This window comes from Chrysochloris asiatica, unplaced genomic scaffold (genome assembly GCF_000296735.1).
Source record: "Chrysochloris asiatica unplaced genomic scaffold, ChrAsi1.0 scaffold00004, whole genome shotgun sequence".
NCBI lineage: Eukaryota > Metazoa > Chordata > Mammalia > Afrosoricida > Chrysochloridae > Chrysochloris > Chrysochloris asiatica.
In genome coordinates, this window is record NW_006408522.1 from 31089911 (window position 1) to 31112447 (window position 22537).

The following is a 22537-nucleotide window of genomic DNA, read 5'->3' on the forward strand; positions in this document are numbered from 1 at the left end:
AAAAAAAAAAAAAGCTAAAGAGGCTAGAGAGAAACTCTGTTAACTGATGGTATGTGGAAGGGATTATGATCAATGTAATGAAACAAGGTATATGAATGTTTGAATGTGAAACCGATGATGTGCCGTGAAAACTTTCACTCAATCCACAATAAAAACCTTAAAAAAAAAAAAAAAGTAACACCTAAATATTGTTATAAGAAACAAAAAAATATTTAAGATTGACGCTCTGGTAGCGTAGTGGTTACAAATCGGGCTGTGAACCACAAGGTCAGCAGTTCTAAACTACCAGTGGTTCCGTGGGAGAAAGATGAGGCGTTCTGCTCCCGTAAAGATTTACAGCCTTGGAAACCCTGTACAGGGTCGCTATGAGTCGGAACCAACTCCATGGCATTTACCAACAACAAATAAGACTGATTACTGCTCAAAGAATGGGATTTATGAATATGTTCATTATGTAAATGCTTTACAATAAAAACTATTAGAATAATATTTGCTAAATAGTGATAATAGAAGTAAACTTATGTATTGTGTTGTGGACTGATTTGACCACAGTTTAAATTGTACAAAGAAAAGCGATGAATTTTTAACAAAGTTTTATTGTTGTTGTTAGTGCCATCAAGTTAGTTCTGACTCATATCAACCTTGCATAAGGTTTCTGAGGAGCAGCTGGTGGATTTGAAACGCGACACTGAGGTTCACACCTACTTTGTGGTCAAGTGCTTATCCTACAGGGCCACATGAGGACTCCTATGTTGTTGTTGTTAAGTGCTGTGGAGTCGATTCCGACCCATAGTGACCCTGTATAGGGTTTCCAAGGAGCAGCTGGTGAGCTTGAACCGCTAACCTTGCAGTTCAAATGGCTTTGCAGTCTGGCGCATTAACCCACAGCACCACACCAGGACTCCCGAGGACTCCTATAACAACCCATTAATAAATAACATTACTTGATATGAACAATGTCTGACAGCCAGCCTGCACTTTCTTTGATAAGACAAAGACAATTTCCTATAATTGTATATAGACAGTTCTAATAAGGAACACTAGTGGTACAGTCCATAAATGACTGGCTGTCAACTGAATGTCAGCAGTTCAAATTCACCAGTGGTCCCATAGGAGAAAAATGTGCCAACCTACTTCTGTTATAATTTGCAGTCTTAGAATTAGAAAGCCTGTGGGGGCAGTTCTGCTCTGTCCTACTGGGTTGCTGAGTCAGAGTCAATTTGATGGCAACAGGCTTGATGTTCTGGTTTTTAAAACAGGCCAGAAATGTTTAACAGAATTAGATTTAATAAAACTAGTCATTAAATAGCAATCTGCTATAAAATTTATTCAAATGTTGCATGGTAAAGTATGTCTAACTTCCTAGTTATATAATTTCAAGTTAAACACTGAGTAATTTCTATTAGTTTTCTGAACCATAAACTTTGTTGTTAAGTGCCGTGGAGTCAGTTCATAGCAACCCTGTTTCTGCGGCTGTAGCATATATAATTCTAACAACATGATAGGAGAAAAAAACAAAGATGCAAATAACACCACGAAAGAGCAAGCAGTTTCAACTTAACAAATGGCTAAGAAAAACATTTCTAATATGTGAGTTTTTTTTTAAAAGGAAAAATATTTAACACTTTTCCTATAATACCTATTGAATTCATAGTTACATTATAGGTAAATTCAGAAGGATCCTTTCACTTCCTTTAACAAAAAGATGATTGATGAGTGCTATTTTTTATTTAATGAGCAGCAACAGTAAGAATAACAGATTAACAATATTTGAGAATGAAAAATCAGATGCTACAATTAACTGAAAAATGTTACTATCAGTAGTTCTGCCATGTTATTTAACCCTCCTGTACATCTGTTTCCTCAACTACAAAATAGGGATAGCAATAGTACCTACACTTGATAGGGTTGTTGTGATGGTTAAACAAGTTAATAAATGTAAAGCACCTACAAAAATAGTGCCTGGGACACTGAATGTGCCCAAACTGTTAGGATTATTATTATTATTTACCTCATTATTTAAAAGTATTCAATAATATGGAGAATTGCTGGAATGAGTTATGATTCTTCAGGGTAGAAATGGGTCAAGAGAAAGCCCTAAGATTATAATCTATATATCTGGTGTGGCCTGTAGGATCAGCACTGGACTGCGAACCACAAGGCCACTAGTTCAAACCCATCAGCTGCTTCTTGGGAACTCTATTGTAGGGTTGCTATGAGTCGAAACCAACTGCACGGCACATAACAACAACACATCAGTTGATGGCTTAATATCTGAATTAGTTAACATTTTTTTAGTATCAATCAATACCATACCAAAGAGACAAAACCCAAAACCTTCTCCAAGGAAAGAAGGTTGCTTAAATAGGTCCCGTGGATGCCTCATAACCATTGAGTCAGTTTACAGTCATCCTTTGCTTCACAAAGTTCCATTAAAAGGTAGAATGGCTAGATGAGAGAGAGAAGATGAGGGGTTGTTTGGTTTGAAGTGTGGTGAGACCTGTGGACTCCTGAGCCCATGGCCAAGGACATAGCCACAGAGGGCTGGAGCTGAGAGTAAAGCTCCCAGCTGATGTGAAGTGAGGAGAGACACAAAAGAACACCCAAACTTGTTGATCGTATCCCATTCGACCCAGCTTTGATGGCTTGATGATCAGAACTTAAGTAGAGAAAGAGAGAGAGAGAAAAAAAAAAAAAAAAACAGAGAAAAAAAAGGAAACAAGTGTAAATAAATCGCTACAGTTTGATGAACTTGACCTATACTTTTGGATGTAATAGCTCAAAATACCAACTGAGAGAGAAGGAGTCTTCACATCTAAGATCTATCCTATCCTCTCTGTATCCAGGATTGATTTGATAGAGGGAGTTTAGTTTCAGAGTGTGCAGGGGAAGACAGAGTTCTGATTAAATAGTTTTCATCTTGTCTAGAAGTGTCTGGTGAAAGGAGTGGGGATAAGAGTCTGAGATTCAATAGTGAGCAATTGTTATCATGATTGTGACTGTCACAATTGTAAAGATAGAAGTTTTGTAACAAAAAAGAGGGGAATAGCTAATCTTACAATTTAGGAACGGAACCCTAGAATCATCAAAGGAGAAGAGTATGAGCGAAATGTGGGACCCTATCCAGAGAAGTAGCAACATCAGAGATGGAGACATAGATGAAGTCATGGAGAGGGAGAGAGAGAGCAACTGAGGACTCTAGACTCATGGAAAGAGAAAGACTGTGTGTTGGCAGCCAGGTGCTGGTGGCCAGGAGGCAGTCTAGCAGAATGTGTCCTTTGGTTGTTTAAATGATTATCTATTCCTGAGTATTTTTGTGTACATCCCCCTGCCCCCACCCCCCAAAAAAAGAGGGAATAAAATACTGTTGAATGATGATGCACAGAGGAGACTGTAATCATTGCAATGAAATGATGAATGTAAAACTTATGTTCCTCCATGTAAACTAAATTATTACTGAATTCACAATAAAAACAACAACAACAACAAAAATCTGGTGACAGATAAATACGAAAACATCAAAACTAGTAAGAATTAAAAAAAAAAAGCAAAACTAAAAACATCTGCAAAAGTTTACCCTGTATTATATATACATTTGAAAAAAATTTAGAGTCCAAGTGAGATACATTTTGAGTCAATGCATTCATGTAGGTAACACATTAATAGATAATAATGAAATATAATTTCCATAAATAAAAAATTTAGTAAATGACCAATTATTGTTGCTAAGTACTGTTGAGTCGATTCCGACCCATAGCGACCCTGTATAGGGTTTCAAAGGAGCAACTGGTTGGTGACCTTGACTGTGCAGTCTGACACATTAGCCCACAGCGCCACACCAGGACTCCTAAATGATCAATATAGTATCCTTAAAAACAAATTCTAATGTTCAAAAATGAATGAAGACTTCAATTCAAATTTTAGAACATTTTCAGATGTTACAAGAACTTTTCAGGTAGGGACTGCAATCAGTGTCATAAAACACAATGTGTATGAGTTGTTAAATGGAAGACAATTTACTCTAAGATTTCACCCAAATCACATGAAGAAAAAAAAAACGAAGAAGAAGAAGAAGAAAGGAACTTTCCATGTAGTGTTTATATGCTTTATGTAGGACTCTTAATTTTAAGAGACATTTTAAACCAAGAATTGCCCATGAATGATCTACCTTTGAGAAGTAGGTAACTATGTTGTTGTTGTTAAATGCCACCGAGTCAGTTCCGACCCATAGCGACCCTGTACAGGGTTTCCGAGGGTGTAAATCTTTATGGGAGTAGAAAGCCTCATCTTTCTCCCGCGGAGCTGCTGGTAGTTTCGAACCGCTGACCTTAAGGTTCGCAGCCCAATTTGTAACCACTATGCTACTATAGGTTCCATTAATACCTTCTTTTTTTTTTTTAACCGAAAAGTTAATGATGAATAATTATAAAAAGACAATTAGTACACCTATGACTAAACCTACTATAAGACAAGGAAAGCTACCTTACTACAAAATATCATTCTTTACCAACTAAACTATTACGTCTTTCCTCAATACTTGAATCCCAAATTTATGGCACAAACATACATACTTTTTTGTAAAACAAAATTATGCTTTATGAGAGTCAACAATAAAATGACTCTAGGTTAGCAACAATCAAAGAACTTAAGGAAAAACGATTACGTATTTATTACAAAACTCTTCATCCAAGTGATTGCTTTTTTCTTCAAAAAGCACAAAATAATGCTGACTTCCCTAGAAAAGTTCATACAGAAGAGATAGAAGCCATGACCCATCACTTCTCTTGTTGTGTAACATAAAATACTTGAGATGCTTATGAAAATCACCCTAAGCTGTAAGAATTCCAAAGAGGAAATAAACAAACTATATAATAAAATGGAAGGAGCTCTGGTAGCGTAGTGGTAACGAATTGGGCTGCTAACTTTAAGGTCAGCAGTTCGAAACTACCAGCTGTTCTGTGGGAGAAAGATGAGGCTTTCTGCTCCCATAAAGATTTACAGCCTTGGAAACCCTGTGCAGGGGTCTCTATGAGTTGGAACCGACCCCACAGCACATAACCACCAACCGCCATAATAAAATGTGAAGAGGCTAAGCTTTGCTAACCGTGGTTCCCCACCCACCTTCTCCCCGACCCCGACTTCTCCCACAAAGCAACCTCTACTAATAAAAGCACCATTTAGCAAGTAGCTCCCTACTGGATCCTATCTCTCCTTGAGTGCTTACCACAATCTGATTTCTGGACAGCTGACCCAAAGTTTGTTGATTTTACTGATCTTCAGAAAGCCACTGACTGGCTAAAGTCTTATTGGTGAACAGAGTCAAAAATCAGATGCCCCTGCCATACTTTACAGAATGAGGAGTTGGACAACACAGTTACGTTTGGCTGCACTGTGGTGAGACATATGAGGCATCTTCTTTTTGTCTTCAATCAGCCACTTTTGGGCTGAGTAGTTTTATTACATCTTCAAAAACTGAGCTCCAGTTCTTGATGGAGAGAGAGGAAGGTCATTGAGGAGGTGATTCAGCTCAAGAGCTAAGTGAAAAATCTTTTGATTCAGTCCTGCTTGTGGATAGAAGTCATCTTCTGGATGGAAGAGGGAGTGAGATGACCTAGAGTCTTGAATTGGTGCATCTGCAGGAACAGAAACTAAATACAGTGGAGACCTCTTAACTGAGTAACACCACGAGATGGATTTCCTGACAATGTCTCAATATAAGTTAAATATAAAGAATAAACATGTGCTTTGGAGTTGATCATGCACTTGTTTTTCCAGATATCAAATGCATTTTATAATTCAATGAATATATACATTTTCCCACTGATTATAAAACAATATGGAGAAAAGAAAACAGTTTAAGAAAAGAAAGACCCACTCATACGTAAACCTATCTATCTCTTCGAGTACCATACCCTCACTTTACAGTCACTTCTTCTTTCAAATGACTGTTTCTTCACATACACAAACTATAATCTGCCTATTCCATTTAACGTAGAAGTAAATGTATCAAATTTGAATTTCAGATGGATCTCTTAATAGAAACTTAAGTGTCTTATTCCCTAGAGATATGGAATTCAAATAAACTCAAAGAACTAAATTTAGACTTGAATAATCTATCCTTTATAAACTCGAGGATTTAAAGTAACAAAATTATCTTCTGACTTTTTAATAATAATAATAATAATAAAAGTATATCATGAAGTTAGGCAATTTTTAAATGCAATGGTCACCTCATATTTCCCTCAAACTTTAAGCTAAAAAATCTAAGAAAGCCACTATCAGATTCCTGTGGACCTAATTTTCTCTTTATGTTAATAAGAATTTTGTTGAATATTTGATTACTTAGAATTTACATAAGTAAACTTACTATATATATTCTTTGTAACTGTTAAGCCAGAGATCAGCAAACTGGCTTGGGAACCAACTCCAGCCCAGCGTTTCTTTTTGTTAAATAAAGTTTTATTGGGACATAGTCATGCTTATGCACTTACATACTGCCTATGGTTGCTTCAATGCTACAGTGGCGGAGTTAAAGTAATTGTAACAGAGACCATATGGCCCACAATGCCTAAAATGTTTATATCGCCCCTGGTAGAGATAATTATTAAACTAAATGGGAAAATGTACTTTAAATTTTTTTTAAATTAAAGAGAAATGACATGTCAAATTTACCATATAAAGGAACAATAGTAAAGTAAGTTCCAAGAGATCACTTATCTGGTTTTGATTCAGATGAAGGAATCCTTGATCCTATCCTAATATTGCCATTTATTTTTATAGTTTCTGACATATTCAAGAGTATATACAGTATTTTACAGATTTCTACTTTCAAGTGGGCCACATTATTTTGAAGTGGTTAAATATTTAAGTTACATCTTACCTAATGTTGTTTCTCCAAAATCTCTTAGATCATCTCAGACCCTTGTGTATATTTCTTCTTTGCCAGTAGATGGAGACAACACCACTGAAAGTTTAAAAGACATCATTCCCTGTTTAAAGGGAGCTTGCTGGTCTGAAAAATTGGGGGAATTCTTAACCCAAAGATTTCTTCAAAGCTACTTTTAAAAAGGCAGATAGAACGGGCTATGCCAAAATCCGAAATCCAAAGAAATATACCCAATATTGACTATGGACAGCCTAAAAATTTTACTATAGGGACACCAAACACTGATGTAGTATCTAAATCACAGTATTAAAATATAATCATCTGTATAGCTTGTAAAATTCAAACTTCCTGTTTTATTGCTCCTGATTCACGCTAAGTCATTTGTTTTTCAGTTTCAGAGAGCATAATTTAAGAAAAAAAGTCCTTTAAATTCCAGAGATGCAGTACAAATATGGTTTTTATAAGTATTAATCATATGCACCACTAAGAAGCCTTTTGTTCAAAATAAGATAACTACCCAGATAACAAGAATTTTATAGAGTTAAAATAGAAATGGCAGAGGAATAAGAAAAAATTCAATGGTCATACTAAAAAGAAATGCTTACCAAAGGAAAGATTCAGATTATCTCCTTTCTAAATTTTTTATTTTCCTATTGCAATTACAGAAGCAGATCAACAGCCATTTATAAGAAACAAATTTCAATCTTGAAGGTTAAGAAGTCATCTGAAAATCAACATGTGCCTACATTTTAAAATCAACAGCTTCCTTTCCAAAACCAGAGCCCTAAAGCCATTGTTTTTGGGTGTCATTTTAAAGAAAATACAAAGTTATATTAAAAAGAGAGAACTAAGATATTATTCTATTTATATTTGCCACAAGACTCCTTTTCTTGAAATACACTAAATAAGAACAACCTATTTGGCAGCTTTGTAGTTTTCCAATGGAGAGAATGTTTTACTAAGAAAAGGATGTACGAAGTAATATCCAGCTGTGAAGGAATACAAACCCCTCAAAATTCCTATTTTTACATATATTTTACTTGTCCTTCAGTTAGATATCAGGACTAAAACCAGTTTACATAAAAGGGAAGTGAATATAGTATTCAGGCATTACCATACCGGTAAGTATTTATCTAAATTAAATTAGAAGGAGCCCTTAGTAGCCTAATGGATTATGAGCTGGGTCTGCAGTTAGAATCTACCAGTCATTGTGGAAGAAATGAGGCTTTCTGCTCCTGTAAAGATTTACAGCCTCGGAAACCCTATCCAGGGGCCACTATGAGTGGGAACCAACTCGAAGGCATACAACCACCACCAAACGGTTAAACAAGAACAGATAATAGCTGCTCAAATAAATCCTCTTAACGTGTCACTGTAGTGTAAGTACTGGACTATACTTACACTAGGTCAGCAATTCAAACTCACCAGCTGCTCCTTGGAAACCTTAAATAGGGTCACTATGGGTTGGAACTGACATGACAGCACTTAACTACAACGACTTTACAAGACAAAATAAAGCAGGCCTTGAACTACAAACTTCAATAAACTATGAAATTTTATGATTCCTAAGAGATAATAACTTTCATCTGCCAAGAAAATTATAACCACATTACAACGGCCTATATTAAAGAGTACATAAACAACTACAAACACTGTAATAAACCACATGTAAATACTCTATGGCTTTATTTAGTAATCCTTGTTCCCCTTGACAAACTTTTTGACCTTTCTACAAATCTTCAAAAACTAGTATGTTTGTAGCTAATTCTAATTAAATAAAATTACTACTACCACAGAAAGACACTTTGTAGCTTTCAAAGTGTATTCACTTTATGTTCAACTCAAACATAAAATAAAAACTATCACCAAAACACACAATCCATAGACAAACACTTACAAAACTGTATTTTGTACTGCTACCTGTCCCTTAGCACCTAACGAGGAATGCCTATACCCAAATCTTTTCAAGCAATAGCCAGAAGGGTGCTTTGGAATTCTAGATTCAAATAGAGTACTATCAAACTACAATCTCCACACCATACTATCATATAAAAAATAAAATGACCAACAAGAAATGAATTTTCTTTATATTAATTTTGGTTTGGAAAAAAGTAAAACAACACACCAGGTATTAGCCTGGCAAGTTCCTCTTGGGAATCTATGATGTCAGTGCTCCTGCCTCCACCTGCTGGCAAATAGATTATAAAACTAGCAAAGGTAACTGAATAGAAAGTTAGTATTTTTTATAACAAAACAAATGTAGTTTCACATAATCATTTAGCATGGTGCTATTTTTTTTTTTTTTTATCAGTTAGTAAAATACTGATGGATATCCATTAGGTGGCATTCACAAAACAAAACAAAACAAAAAATTACAAAAGATTTCTTGTTTAGAATGTTATCTAAAAGGCCGAAAATCAAGTGAAAAAATTATTTTAATTACCTGATAAATGACATCTTGGAAAAGGACTGGAAAAGTAAGTGCTGCATCTTCTAGTTCATTTAGACTACAGTGCACTAGTGTTTCATCCTTAAAATAAAAAGCACATATTGAAGGAACCAAGATACTCAAAGAAATTTGAATTCAAGTGATAACTGTATGGATACATCACCAAAAACATTTATTAAAATACCCATTCATATGTGGAATTTAATATTTGTAATCCACAATACATGTGGCATAACAATTTGGGACAGAATTTTCTAAGCCACTGATTCTAGTGGACCAGCATCATCTGGGGAACTAGTAAAATTTTCAGTTCCATTCCTAATGATTCAGAAACTCAAGGGAGGTGGGAGAAATCAAAGATGGGGAGTTAGAGCTCAGCAATAAATGTTTTATTAAGCTTTTCAGGTGACTCTGGTGTGTGCTCAAAATTTCAGAACCACTGATGAGTTTTGAAAAAGCCCTGATGGTGCTTGTAGGATGAGTACTGGACTGCTAACTACAAAGTGAGCAGTTCAAACCCACCAGCTCAGCAGGAGAAAGATGAGGCTTTCTGCTTCTGTAAAGATTTATAACCTTGGAAACCCTACACAGAGGCACTTCAAGTAGAAACTGACTCATGGCAGTGGATCGCTTTTTTGGGGTGGGGGTTAAATTCTGCATTTCCAACTTTAAGAAAATCAAATGCTATTACTGATTTTTACAATGAGCAAATGCAAGTTAAGAACCTAGTTGTTAAAATATATATACACATGTTAAGTGCTCTCAAGTCAGTTCCAACTCTGGAGGAACGACTGGTATTCATCCTACAGTGCCAAACCAGGAATCCACATACACACATATATATTATGTGCGTGTGCGTGAATCATATAACTCTTTACACTCAAATCTTTTACAAAAAATTTTATTTAAGTAATAGATGTTTTAGTAATTCATGAATACATTTCACAGACCATTGCTCAACTAAATTAGTAGTTAATAAAGACTTAGCTTTGATTTATCAAACTTTTGTTTTCTCATTATGAGGGTGTTGTCAAGTCAGTTCCAACCCATAGCGACCCTCTTCTAGAGGGTCCAAGGAGCGACTGGTGAGCTTGAACCACCAACTTTGCAGTTCAAACTGACTTTGCAGTCCAGCACATTAACCCACAGTGCCACACCAGGATTCACATTATGAGGGTAAGAAGGATCACCAAAATCTAAGACATATGTCAATGCTTACATTTTTCAAAACCCTTAAAGGTTAAAAACAGGATTTCTATTTGTATTAAGTGATTGTTACGTGCCAGCAAGTCCATTTTGCCAGTATAGGGTTTCAGAGGAGCAACTGGTGGGTTTGAACTGTCAACTTTGTGGTTCGAAGTCCAGTGTTGATCCTATAGTGCCACACAGTATTAAGTGATAACAGCATTTATTTAAAAAATAAAGTTGCTAATAACTATCCACAAGTTTTAAAAATGTGTTTTAATTTCAATTAAAATGAAATAAATGTGTCTCTACCTTTTGAATCCATATCTTATTAGCTGGAATTTTTTTTAAACCTATAGTTAAACTCTGGGGAGGCAAAGAGCAAAAATATGCTAGATATGCCTCATTTCTATTAACAGCGTATCAGACTACACAATCTTAAGAAAAAGCATTATTTTTCCTTGTTGTTATGTGCCGTTGAGTTGGTTCTAACTCACAGCAACCCAGGACAATGTTTCTGAGGAATGGTTGGCGGGTTTGAACTGCTAACCTTGCAGTTATCCATCCAGCGCTTATCCTACAGTTCCACCTTAAATCATAACTAATCCTGCTATTTTACATCTAAAATTATAATAATTCTTCATCTACTTTTATAAAATTACTCATTTATATCCAGTCAATTCTTATTTTTTCTTCTCTATTTATTTCACTTCAGACTCTAAAGGAATATGAGAGCAAATTAAACTCTAATCAAATTTGCTATGATGACCATATCAACTCTTAACATCAAAAGTTAGCAAAACCGTTCCTGATTTATCCACTAACTTGCATATCAAATCTGAACTACTCACAGTCAGATCAATCAGACTCCAAATATTTTTTGCTTTCCATTTATCCTCTAATGAAATATCTTAAAGATAATAAGGACTTCTGAATACCTATCTTATACCTCTTTGAGCAAACAAAGGTTAAGATGTTAAACTCACAAAACACAACTACTATACACACTAATTAAAAATCTAAAAGAATATGCTTTACCTCAAGGTGAAACATCTATAAACCAAAGCACATCTCCCATTATATGGTTAATAGCACCAAATGCTAAATAATGAAATGTATCCTAATATTATATAATGGATACATTCATTTTTGCTAATATAAAGAAACTGTAGGCAGGTAGTATATGTAATCATATATTCAATGTGAACAAAAGATATGAGATTTTCAGTTTTCAAAGTTCTTCTGGGTATGTGGAACCCTAATGGTGAAGTGGGTTATCTATTGAGCTATTATCCATAAGGTCAGCAGTTTTAACCCACCAGCCACTCCACAGGATAAAGGTGAGGCAGTCTGCTCCTGTAAAGATTTGTAACCTTAGAAACTCTAAGGTGTTGTTCTATTTTCCTATATGGTCGCTATGAGTCAAAATAGACCCAATCACAGTGGATTTGGTTTAGGAAATGGGTTTGGGATATCTAAAATAAAAGTTTAAGTCATACTAAGAGAAATTAAAAAAGGTTCTATTAGTAAGCATTACAAGGTCATGCTTTTGAGAGTCTTATTAATAAAGAAGTGCATTGCTATTAGATACTATTATTATCTAATAGGCAAAAGTGAGAATAGGAGGAATATGGTCTTGCATAAAGATAATTCATTGAGCTCCACGTTATATGTGGTCCTTCATGGAAACATGTACAAAGAAGAAGAAATCTGAAATCTAGATATGATTTCAAATTAGGATTTCATGGGAGATGGAAAAACAAACCAAACCAAACCACAAAGGTCTCAGGTATAAAGAACTAATCTAACTACAAAAAGATAAGCCCAATTTATTAATCAACCAAACAAAGGATTCTTCCATTAGAGTATGGTTAAATAAAAATTTCAGACCACCCAGGATATGTTGTTGTTGTTGTTAAGTGCTGTTGAGTCAATTCCGACCCATAGTGACCCTATATAGGGTTTCCAAGGAGCAGCTAGTGAGTTTGAACTGCCAACCTTGCAGTTCAAACGACTTTTTAGTCTGGCACATAGTGCCACACCAGGACTCCCACGTAGGACATATCTATAGTAAATTCATACTAGATGGATATTCATACATTGCTTTCCATTAGGTATTTTGAACCGTTACTTAAAATAGGAATTCAATCCCTTTATTCTCCTCTACAAGGAGCTCTGGTAGCGTAGTGGTTACTAATTGGGTTGCGAACCGCAAGGTCAGCAGTTTGAAACTAACAGCGGTTCCGCAGGAGAAAGATGAGGCGTTCTGCTCCCGTACAGATTTATAGCCTTGGAAACCCTGTACAGGGTTGCTATGAGTCGGAACCGACTCTACAGTACTTAACAACAATAACATTCTCCTCTACAAAGAACTCTGGTAACGTAGTGGTTATGAATCAGGCTACGAACCGTAAGGTCAGCAGTTCGAAACTACCAGCTGTTCTGCAGGAGAAAGATAAGGCTTTCTGCTCCCGTACAGATTTATAGCCTTGGAAACCCTGTACAGGGGTCGCTATGAGTCGGAACCAACTCCACGACACATAACAACAACAACAACAACATTCTCCTCTACAAGGAGCCCTGGTGGTGCAGTGGTTAAGCACTTGGCTGCTAAACAGAAGGTTGGTGGTTCAAAACCACCAGCCATGCTGTGAGAAAATGATGTGGCAGTCTGATTCAAATTATAGGTTATAGGCTTGGAAACCCTATAGGGCAGTCTATGCAGTGTTACTATAAGTCAGAATCGACTTGATGGCAATGGATTTGGTTTGGGTAGGGATTTTCTTCTACAGACAATATACTTACCAGGTCTAAAACTAGGGAGAATTCTGGTGTGCTTCTTGTTTTCAATGGAAGAGCAGGTTTCCTATTTAGTTGTTCTTCTGTTAGTGGTGGAACATGTTTAATGAAATAATACCTATAAATAAAAATTTAAGAAAATTTTAACATGTATACTTTTCATAAATATGAAACATATTAAATTCACCCTATCTTTCAAACTTCAGTTAAAGAATGTATGTTTAACTCAGTAAAATCAAATATCTAAAACATGTAAATGAAAGTGGAACTGTACAAATTAGTATCTTAATAACTAATAACTTAGTAAAAGGTCACATGTTCTTTGTAACACACTAATCGCCTTCTCTTCTACAAACGTACTCTTTCTGCTTTAAGAAAAACAAAGCAAATGAAATAACAAACTCACGGGTCAAATACTTCCCAGTCTTCTTCATAGGTGGCCTCTGCATGAGCCGACGAATAGCCACTATCTGGAGTTACTGGTGCTAATAGTAAAGTGAAAAACAAAATGTTAGTTTAACTCCAATGTTTCCACAAAGTATTTAATTGTATTGCTTCTATATAAAATATTCCTGAACCCCAACTAGTGTAAATTAGGTTTAATAAAAACAATTTGCCAACAGTGTTTAGAAGCAAATATAGCATATAGCTCAATTTCCAGATCCAAAGGAAAAAAATTATCACAAAAGAAAAAATGACAAGCTAGAAATTCCTTTCAGCTAACAGAAAATGTACTCCTTATGACTAAGTTTTCATGTGCAGCTTTCATAGCACTAATCCTCACAAAGTACCTTGGATGTACAGGCTGTCAGCAAATGTATGCTGACAATAGACCCATAGGTCTATTTTAACCTGGGATCCGCAGGAAGTCTAGAAGATATCTATGAATCTCAAAATGACTTGTGGGGAAAAAAAAAAGTTTGTATGTACGTTTTCTCAGAAATCCCAAGACTCTACGACTTTAAGAAATTAGGAAATGCTCCTTGATATGGATATCATTGCTTTATAAGGTTCATTATTTCACCTCTGATTTACAAGCCACTAAAAATAATCAAGAAGCAATTCTATATTCCATGCCAATAGTCCATTGTGTTTGAGCTAAAAATGTATAAATTGCTAGGGCTTTAGGACCCATATTTGGAGTTTTATAAGGCAGGTATTGTAAATGGAGCGGAGCATAAAAAAAACCCTGCAAACTAAACAGCTTTGCAGAGATAAAAGTTTTAAGATGGATTCCAATAAAAAATTGATATAATTTTTCTATAGAAATGGAATGCTGATAGATCAAAGTCTTTCTGGAAAAACAGCTTTTTTTGCTACTCTTATGCATAGGGTTAAATTCATATAAGCTCAATGAATGACATCAGATGATAATGAAAAATATATATTATAGTCACGCTACTATTTTAAATTCTTACAAATCTCAGAAAAAGCAAAGGAAGAAAAGAGGTACATTTATCGAATATCAATAGTTAAGTATTTTCATATGTAATCTCAATGTAACTTTTACAACCCTTGTTATTACTTACACAACAAAAACATAATTGCATGTAATTTTATTAACTATACATGTAAGGAGCTGTGGTGCTGTGAGTCAGGCGTTAAGCTGCTAACCACAAGGTTTAAAACCCACCAGCTGCTCTGTGCTTCTGCTCCCGTAAAGATTTAGTCTCAGAAACCCTAGAGGGTCATTATGAGTTGGAATCAACTTGATGGCAGTAGGCTTGGTTTTACTATACACGTAGTCCCTGGGTATATACTAGGAGTCCCTGGGTGGTTCAAAAAAGTTAAGGCACTTAGCAGCTAACCAATAGTTTGGTGGTTTGAATCTACTCAGAGGCTTCTTAGAAGGCTGGTCTCATGATCTACTTCTGAAAAATCACCCACTGAAAACTTTACAGAGCAGTTCTACTCTGATGGGGTTTCCATGAGTAGGAATTGACTCAATGGCAACTGGTTTTCTTAAAAACACTAATTATGGTCATTAATTGAGGGGAAATAGTACCAATTGGTGCTATGATCACTTTAGACTAAGAAACTTGAAACTCAAAATTCCAAACTGAGTGTTAAGAGAATTTAAATATGCTTTCCAAAGTCACATAGCTAAGTAAATGGTTCAAGTGTTTTAATGCAAGGGCTGTCTAAGGCTAAAGTTCTGGCTGTTTTGTATTATTCCAATCAATGTAGGAGTCTTGGTGGTACAAAGGTTAAGCACTCGACTGCTAACTGAAAGGCTGGTGTGTGATCCCATCTGCCACTCCACTGGAAAAAAGACCTGGCAATCTGTTCCTGTTAAAATTACAGCCTAGAAAAATCTTAGGGAGTAGCTCTACTCTGTCCTATGTGTTGGAATAGACACAATGACAAACAGATTTAGCACTAAAACAGAACACTTCTCTAGTTTCCCATCTTACATACAAATTACATGCTCACCAGCCTTTCTTGTTCTCTTTGGCAACATTTTCAAAAGTTTTTAAAAAAATTATTTGTCACTCATAGGCATCTTTCAAGAACACCATAAATGTTATCTCCATTAGATGATATTCCCAGTCAGAGTAACGGCCACATCATTTTGCTCATTTCTTTTTTACAGCTCTCACCACACCATACAGTAATTTTTCTGTATACCTGGCTCTTTAAGTGAATTCTTCAAGGTCAAGGAGCACAGCATTCCAGTTTATCAATAGCACATACACAAATAATACATGCTTATTAAATGTTAGAAGAATAAATAAAACAACTTAAGTAAATCTTACTTTTCCTCTCTAGAAGCCACTACAAGTTACAGAAGTCCATTCTCCATTTTCACGGTTGTCCAAAAAATAAAAAGGGGGTGGGGGCGTGGGGGTGGTGGCAGCACTTACGTAGCAGCACAAAACTATAGTACAAACATCAGACAGGAAAAGCCAAGAGCCCTGGACTTTTTAGTCAATACTTTACCATTCCTTAGCCTTGTAACACTAGACAAAGCAATCACCATAAAATGTAGGTCAATGGTAGGTTAATTCATAAATCTTTCCCATGCAAGAATGAACCGTCCATTCATAATCCTTGTTGATTTGTCTGTTAGGTTCAATATTATTTTTATACTTTAGGCTTAACACTATAGTTATCAATCTTCTACTTGACTTAGAATATTGCTGTTTTATTTTTCATATTGGTATCACTGTGTTGCACTGTAAAGAAGTTTCATAATTAATAAGCCATCTTTTTCTTGAATCGTCTTCTATTTCAATGATTTAAAATTTTCCCTTTTCTATATTTGACAGAAATACATTATTCTGCTTCTTTATACCAAACCATATTTCTTAATTAATTAATATACAATTAACTGGATTATCTCAAGTAATTGGTAAAACAAGAAATAAAAAAATTTTAAAAATGAGAAAATCTCTGTCCCAGAGGGAGAAGATGGCCATCCTCAGTTTTAATTCTTCTTTTAAGTTTGTTCTAAAATCCATGGAACACAATTTCATCTTTAGCTTTTTATGTCAATCTAGCATAATCCTTAGAAGCAAGAAATTCCTGATCTCCTATCTTTCTGCATTTCCATGACAACCAGACCCCAGCAATTTTGGTAGGCTTTTGGAAGGATTCAGAATTAGACTGCAAGTGTGATATAGGAAGTGATCCAGGATTAAGAACCCCTTTGTAGCAGATCTCAACTATAGATGAAATATAGAAATATGAAGGGGTAAGAATACCAGACCTAAGGGATTAAGACTTATACAATTATAATAAATTCAAAAATATACTTTTATTAAAACAATAAAGATGCATAAGACAAGAAATTTTCTTCACCTGTAAGGGGTGGGATATCACGACTAACTGTTTCTTCTGCTTCTTCTAAGCCATTATTTATTGATGACCTCACTTGAACTGCTTGATTTGAGTAAGCTGCTCCATTAGTTGATGTAGTAGTACTGGTAGTGATCTCATCCACTTGTTCCATATCAAGTTGTTTTACTATCTCTTCAGCTTCCACAGCCTGTCCTGGGGAATCTGATCCTGATGTTCCTGAAATCATGATTCAGTATACTGACAATCATCATTTTAAAACAAATGCAATACAAAAATCATGCTGCATTACTTTATAATTTATTTATCACATTGGTAATTCATACATCTGTGCTAACTTCAGCTCACTGTTACATGATACTTGCTGGACATTTCAAACAAGTAGGCTAGAATCCCGTTTCTTAAAAGCTTCCAAATTACTTTAGAAACACCCAATATTACTTATATAACAAAATACAATTTAGAGCTTTTTTCCATTAAACTAATGTTTCATTAAATTAGAATATCTGTTGTTATTATGCAGCGTTGAGTTCATTTTGATTCACAAGAACCCCATGCGACATCTTAGACTTGCCCCAATAGGTTTTTTAGGCTGTAATCTTTATGGGAGCAGACAGCCAGGTCTTTCTCCAAAAGAATCACAGGGTAGGTTTGATGTGTCAACTTTCTGGCTAGCAATTGATTGTTCACTGTACCATCGGAGCTCATTAAACATCTCTATTTATTAAGTGCCAATTATGTGCGAGGCAAGGAGCCCCTGGTGGTCCAATAACAAATATCAATGTTTATTTCCTCATTTATACTCAGTTACCACCTGACTGTTCCTGTTGCCTGATGTTTATTTCACTATGAAGACTCCTGGTGTGGTGCTGTAGGATCAGCACAGGACTGTGAACCACAAGGTCGTCAGTTCAAACCCACCAGCTGCTCCTCGGAAACTATGTACAGGGTTCACAATGAGTTGGAATCGACTTGATGATACTTAACAACAACATGGAGTGATACTAACTCTTTCTAGAATCCTCCAAATGTCATTTTAAACACCAAAAAATATGAAAACCAACCCCCAATATGCCCAACTTCCTTACAGGATATTCCTTTCTCCCCTCATTGCTTTAAATTTAACCACTTTTCTGAAAAAAACTTTCCCCCCTCAAGACTCTTCATTCTCCCACACTCATATTCTTAAGTGCCATAGAGTCAGTTCTGACTCACAGCAATCCTGTAAAGGGTTTCTGAGACTTCAGATCTTCATGGAAGTAGAAAGCCTTATCTTTCTCTTGTGGAGCAGCTGGTGGTCTCAAACATAGGACTTTGTGGTTTATAGTCCAGTACTTTTATCATATGTACTATGTACAAACTTCATTTATCCCCATTGCTGCTCCTAGATCACAGGTTTTTCACTATTTTGCAAAACGACTGTTCCTTTGAGACTGATGTCACCTGGCTATATAATTCTTCACTTAACCTCACAGCTGGCCTCTGTTGACAGCATCCTCTTCTCAATCATAGTGGAGTGTTACATCTAGCTTCCCAGTTTACTACTCTACTTCATGCCTGTCTCGTTGCCACAGGTGGTGTTAATGACTTACCCAAGAACTAATCCTTAAAGTTCATGCCCTCCCTCTTCAGCTCTAAGTATCTTCATCCATATCTCTTAAGTAGCTATTACCATGGTCATACCCAGGGCACGAACACTAAGAAACTGTTCACCTCTAAAACCTAAAATTCCAATATACTAATCCCTTACTGGAGTTCTGGTGTGGTGCTGCAGGATAAAGCACTGGTTGCTATGAGTCCGAACCGACTTGACAGCACTTAATTCTTCACTTCAACCTCTTAACTTTCCAGTCATCTGCCTCATACTCTCATCACATACCACCTTTAATCTTAATAAAGGCCAGTTCTTATATTTCAAACACATTGCTCAATGGTTTCTTTTCAGCTATCTTCATCTAGTTAAGACTTCATGGCGCTACTACCTAAACTACTCTCAAACCAGCAGTGTTTCCCCACCCTTGTCCTTCCACTGTTACCTGTCATAGAAATCTCTTTTGAACTATTAGGTAAATAATAGAATGGTTCATGAAGAATATCACCCAAGAGTAATGAGCTCCTCTAAAAAAATCATCTATGAGACCAAGTGGTCAAAACTTACTCTAACACAAAGACAAGGAGAAAGCAACATTCAAAGTACTGGAAATGGTACAACCAGAATGAAACTAATAAGAATGACGACACCCTGTGAAAAACGTAAACAAAACTGAATAATTTGGATAGATATTGTTAAATGGGAACCTAACTTGCTGTGCAAATGTTCATCTTAAACCTATTATTTTTTTTAAAGCAAGAAAGAAATCCCTTTTGAATCATCCTAATCAATTTGTTTCTTGGGCCTTAGTCCTAGGCTACTGAAGAAAAAGACTGTTCCTATTACAAATCAAAGTCTTCCAAGCCTTAACTAGGCCCTCATTTTGGGTGTATCAGCTCCTTTTTCTTACTCTCCACAGCAACCATTTTATACTTTCAACATTCTCTTCATGCCCACTAGGACATTCTAAGCAATTGATACTATCTCCTTTAAAAAACAAACAAACAGACTATCAAACATCAAAGATCAACTCCTTCCTTTCTAAACATCTATTTTTGCATGTACCTTCCCAGATTCTTCCCTGATGTTGGAAGATGTCCCTTTTCCCTATTTCAATTTGAATCCCTTACAAAATCCTTTTGATCCTAACCCTGTCAGTAGTCTCAAGAAACTATCTCCACTAGTTACTCTTATTTTTTTCCATTTTCCAACTCTTCCGGCCTCGTTAAGTTTCCTTTTTTCATGTTCAATTTCCTCATAACAACTGTTTTACTCTTCTAACACAAGAATAACAACCACAATTATAAACACTCCTTTGAAACTGTCCAGGCAAAAGAAACCAAAGACCTTCTAAATGCCAGGTTCAGTGTTGTCTTTTCAGTACTCATTTCTTTATCTTTATAAATGTTTGACCCTGGCTGTTTATATTCACTCTTCTTTGGCTTCTATTACACAAAGTCTCTCCTGGTTTACTCTTATCTCATTTGTTGGATCCTTTTACTTGATTCTGGTCTTGGTCTGCTGAATTAATTTACTCCACTGGTTTCAACTAATATCATAAGCTGATGATACCACAGTTATTTGCTTAAACCTAGAATTCTTTTGAGCACTATTATTGGCAAATTATTACCAGACTTTGTGTGGTTATATTATGGAATCTCAAAGTCAGCATGGCTCAAATTCAAGTCAGTTTTCATATCTCAGAAACTTCCGTAACCTTCTCGAATGTTCTACTTATGCCAAACTAATTTCTCTTCTCTTTCACATCAATCTATATTCCAAATTTGTTCTTTCTGCATCCTCTAACCTGTCTTCTCTTCACTAATGCCACAATTAAGTTCTTAGCAAGTCTCATCTTGGACTACTGCAAGTCTATGTACTGCTTCCAACCTCTTTCTGCTTCCAACCTCTTCACTTTAGAATTTAGACCACATACTGTCAAAGTGGGAGCCCTGGTGTGGCACTGTGGGCTAATGCGTCAGACTGCAAAGTTATCTGAACAGTAAGGTCGGTGGTTCAAGGTCACCAGTTGCTCCTTGGAAACCCTATACAGGGTCCTATGGGTTGGAATTGACTTGACGGCACTTAACAACAACTGTCAAAGTGAGAGTCCTGGTGTGGTGCTTTGGGATAAGCACAGTACTGGTAACCACAAGGTCGCAGCTCAAACCCACCAGTTGCTTCTTGGAAACCTTATGCAGGGTCACTGTGAATTGAAACTGACTGATGGCACTAACAACACATACACACTGTCAGAGCTTTATTAAAAAAAAGTTAAATTTTTTCATTTGTCCCCCACTGCCTAGAGGTAAAGTTCAAACATCTTATCACCTTGTTCTACAAAATGGTTCTTTTTAATTTTACCTTATTCCTTGCAATGCCTTCCTCAAGTCAGTAACAAACTAATGGAAGCACATTAGTTTTTGCTTCCTGCTACAGTCTTTGTTTATGATGTTCCTTATCTCGGAATGCTCTTTCCTATCTTGTAAACATCTACTCATCTTTCAAGATTTAGCTTTTCTATAAAGTCTTTTGTGAGCTACCACACAAAAGAAATGACCACTCCCACCATCCCATATCTCTATCATGGTACCTATGCACATTTATTGGACTTACTAATTTACATGTGAGCCCTCCCTCTTTGAGGGTAGAGCGAATGTTTCAATCAGTATTTCCTGTGCTTACCACAATAGCTGAAACACTAAGAGGTATTCAATAAATATCTGGTAGATAAACTAAAAATTTTACAATACTGTTAACATGTAAATATAATTATCCCATTTCATGGATTAGGAAGTATAAGAATTTAAAGAACTGGTCCAAGGTAACATGCTAATGAGTGACACAGCTAGAATTTAAAAACAAGTTTAACTTCAAAGCCCATTCTCTTTCTACTACATCAGCATTTCCAGAGTTGCTAGAGTGTACTGAATTATTTAATGTCTCTTCTAGACACAGTCTTTGCAAAATTCTACCACATGACGTTTTTCTGATTGGTCTGGATAAGAAAAAGTGGGGGAGGATGCTAACGATTCAGTTGTTGAGTGACTGTTAACAGGGTTAATTGTGAAAACTTTTAACTCTAACATGGGTATAAATTGAGCTATCTCAAAAGAAGGAGAGGGATTTCACTACAATCAAAGATGAATAATCATGAGTATTTAGACCCTGAAATCCATGTGCATTGAATCTCCTCAACTCAGGAACATAAAGCTATGACACTGGAGGAGTGGCAGTGGAGCAGCTGCAGTAAAATCAAGAACCAGAGCAGTGGGTGGGCTTACCAGGCCACAGAGCATATAAAGTTGAGTAACTTTTGGTGGTAGGCTTGGTTGCAGAGCTGGGTACCTTTAAGCACTTAATTGGGAGAGCTAGGTTTGCTGACCTATGGAGCCAGATTGAGTGCCTGTAGGCTGAGGCTTATGGTAGAGTGAGTGATGTGTCCTGTGAACATTTATCAGCAGCCACAAAAGAGCTTTCTTGGTTAACATCTTGGTTAACCAGTACAGAGGGAAGCATGCCAGGTGGAATGGCTGAGGAACTGAAAGAACTGTGCCCTGTTCTGGTTCTGACTTGTAACCTGATAACCTCCCTAATAAACGTCAGTAACTGTTGAGTGTGTTGTCAGTGTTCTGTGTGGTCACTGCAATGAATTGTTGAATCCAGCTGAGCAGAATGTGTGCCATGTGAGGGCTGGTTGTTGCAATTCTCTATTTGCAAATAGAAAATACTTCTGTGGCCAAATATTTCTAGGAAATACTGGGCTAAATAGGGCTTTTGCTTTTGTTTTCCAATTTTATTTCTACTAAAGGAATACAGGTCTTTAACT

General features: G+C 36.1%; 1 protein-coding gene across 2 annotated transcripts in view; it reads right to left on the reverse strand.

Moving 5' to 3' along the window:
• The window catches only part of CTDSPL2 (CTD (carboxy-terminal domain, RNA polymerase II, polypeptide A) small phosphatase like 2), a 100297-nt gene that overhangs the window by 11213 nt on the left and 66547 nt on the right, over positions 1-22537 (reverse strand). For both annotated transcript variants that reach the window (XM_006831701.1, XM_006831702.1), the window contains exons 5-8: positions 17121-17336; positions 13726-13804; positions 13326-13437; positions 9330-9416 (exon numbers count right to left, since the gene is read on the reverse strand). In XM_006831701.1, coding sequence (XP_006831764.1) covers positions 9330-9416; positions 13326-13437; positions 13726-13804; positions 17121-17336 — 494 coding nt within the window. The remainder of the gene's footprint in view (positions 1-9329; positions 9417-13325; positions 13438-13725; positions 13805-17120; positions 17337-22537) is intronic.